Source organism: Oryzias melastigma, unplaced genomic scaffold (assembly GCF_002922805.2).
Source record: "Oryzias melastigma strain HK-1 unplaced genomic scaffold, ASM292280v2 sc00270, whole genome shotgun sequence".
Lineage (NCBI taxonomy): Eukaryota > Metazoa > Chordata > Actinopteri > Beloniformes > Adrianichthyidae > Oryzias > Oryzias melastigma.
In genome coordinates, this window is record NW_023416899.1 from 467,431 (window position 1) to 469,781 (window position 2,351).

Below are 2,351 nucleotides of genomic sequence, written 5' to 3' on the forward strand. Positions count from 1 at the left end.
TTTTCTGTTTGTGTGTTTTCTGTTTGTGTGTTTTCTGTTTGTGTGTTTTCTGTTTGTGTGTTTTCTGTTTGGGTGTTTTCTGTTTGGGTGTTTTCTGTTCGTGTGTTTTCTGTTCGTGTGTTTTCTGTTTGTGTGTTTTCTGTTCGTGTGTGACTCACTGTGAACTGGATCTGACAGCCTCCCATGATGTAATCCAGGAAGGAGTGCATCTTGATGACCTGCAGACAGACGTCACAAATGTTCGAGATGAACTAAAGTTTAAAACTAATAAAACTTGAACGTAAAAAGATTTAAAGTCTTCTGCAATGAACAGATTTTTAAATCTGCATTTGTAGGTTAAAAAAAAACAAAAATAAAAAACCAGAGCATTTTCTCGGGTTTTCTACGGTGGCCCTGAAGGGAAAATCTCCTCAACAATCAACGCAGAAACATATAAGAGATCACACTGACGATAAAAAGCAACATTATCAAAAAATGCTGAATAAGGAAATAAGAAACTAGTGAAGGTATTATGGGATGTTCCTGATTGGATAATGACCTCTGTTTACCTTTTCAACAGGAAGTTATTTGACACGGTCTTTTTTATTTTATTCTGATTTATGTTTTGGAATTTCACTCTGAATTCTAACATTTTATACCTTTTTTTAATTCTTTGATTTGTTTTTGAATTTTCACTGTGATATTAAACATGTTTTTGTTGGTGTGATTTGGACTCCAGGGCCACCGTAGATTTCTGCCGGACACTCCCTGTAATCAGACATCTGAACAGATTGAAAATGTGATGAAATTCTGTAGCTTTTGTGATTTAAACTTAATTAAATGTGTTTTATAACCTCAAGTTTTCCTGTTTCTGACAGTGAATAAAACTCTCTGATCTCTGGAATTCAAACATTTCTCCAAACTCTCTGCAGCGACTTTTAATATTTGATTCAAGTCAAGCAGACAGGAAGATAAAAAACAAGAAAGAAAGAAATCCTCCGGACTCTTCAAGTCCAAACTGGAGATTCTGCAGAGATTCTGTCACTAGATGGTTCTGGTCTGTCCAGAATCCTGAGGATCTCTGAACTCACACGAACCCTCGTCTGTATAGTTTATCTCTTTTTCTTTTGCTTTTTTAGGAACAGAACCGGGCCAGAACCGGGTCTCTTTGGGTCAAACAAAGTCAGAGGAATGGGGTTCTGAACCGTCAGGAGGATTCTCCACAGAACCACAGGTACCTACATGATGTCGACTCTGCAGATATCCAATCACAGGAAGGAGTTCTTTGCTGAAAGGAAGTCTCCGCCCTCTGAACTTAGAAACCAGGAGAACCTCATGTTGTAGTTCCCTCAAAGACCACTAGAGGCAGGAGTCGCTTTTCCTTTCACTCATGTTTAAAAGTCGTGTTTTAGACTAAAAATAAACAAATGTACCGTCTGGTTTCAGTTCTTTGTGGCAGCTGTGTGTTTTCATGTTCATGGAGTTCAGGTTTGAGGGTTTAGGGCGGTCTCTTTTTGATTGACAGGTGTGTGGACCACAGTGAAGTCAGGGGAGGCCGGTGAGGCTGAGCCTCACCAGCAATATAAAGCTAAAAAATGCATGAATTCAATGAGATGAATATACTTTTAAAAAAAAAATCTAATGTTATTTTCTATGATTACCCTTTTCGTTTGGGTTTTCAACGTTTCTTGGGGGAAAAAAAGCAAATTTACGAGTTTCCTGTCCAAATCCGCTACACAGCACTGGGTGAGGCAGCTCCGCCCCCAGCCTCCCCCAGCGCCGCTCACACTGACTGCAGCTGACGCATTCGGCATGCCTGTGTTGTTTCTGTCCTTCTATCATCATAAAATGCGCTTTATTTTAAATCGACCTGATTTGTTTATCTTTCTGATTACATTGGTTTCAGTTTGTGACCCATTTAGTCTTTCTATCTGCTGGGGGGAAGTCACCTTGCACTGGTTCAGAATCACGATCCCAGAGTTCCTGTAGTTCTTCTTCTTCACTCTGTATTTGGGGTTGATGCACGGCCACTGCACCTGCAACACAGGTGAGGACACGCCTTCACACCTTCACATATTCACACCTTCACACCTTCACACTTTCTCATTTTCACACCTTCACACTTTCACACTTTCACACCTTCACACCTTCACACTTTCACATATTCACACTTTCACACCTTCACACTTTCAAACCTTTACACTTTCTTATTTTCACACCTTCACAATTTCACACTTTCACCCCTTCACACCTTCACACTTTCATACTTTTACTCCTTCACACTTTCACACTTTCACATATTCACACCTTCACACTTTCACACCTTCACACCTTCACTCCTTCACACTTTCACACTTTCACTCCTTCACACC

General features: G+C 40.0%; 1 protein-coding gene across 4 annotated transcripts in view; it reads right to left on the reverse strand.

The window, feature by feature from the left end:
• Positions 1-2,351, reverse strand: part of LOC112141728 (copine-4) — a gene marked incomplete at its 5' end in the record, with an annotated part of 32,483 nt that overhangs the window by 15,000 nt on the left and 15,132 nt on the right. For all 4 annotated transcript variants that reach the window (XM_036210874.1, XM_036210875.1, XM_024264878.2 and 1 more), the window contains 2 exon segments: positions 159-218; positions 1,929-2,015. In XM_036210874.1, the coding sequence (XP_036066767.1) occupies positions 159-218; positions 1,929-2,015 (147 nt within the window).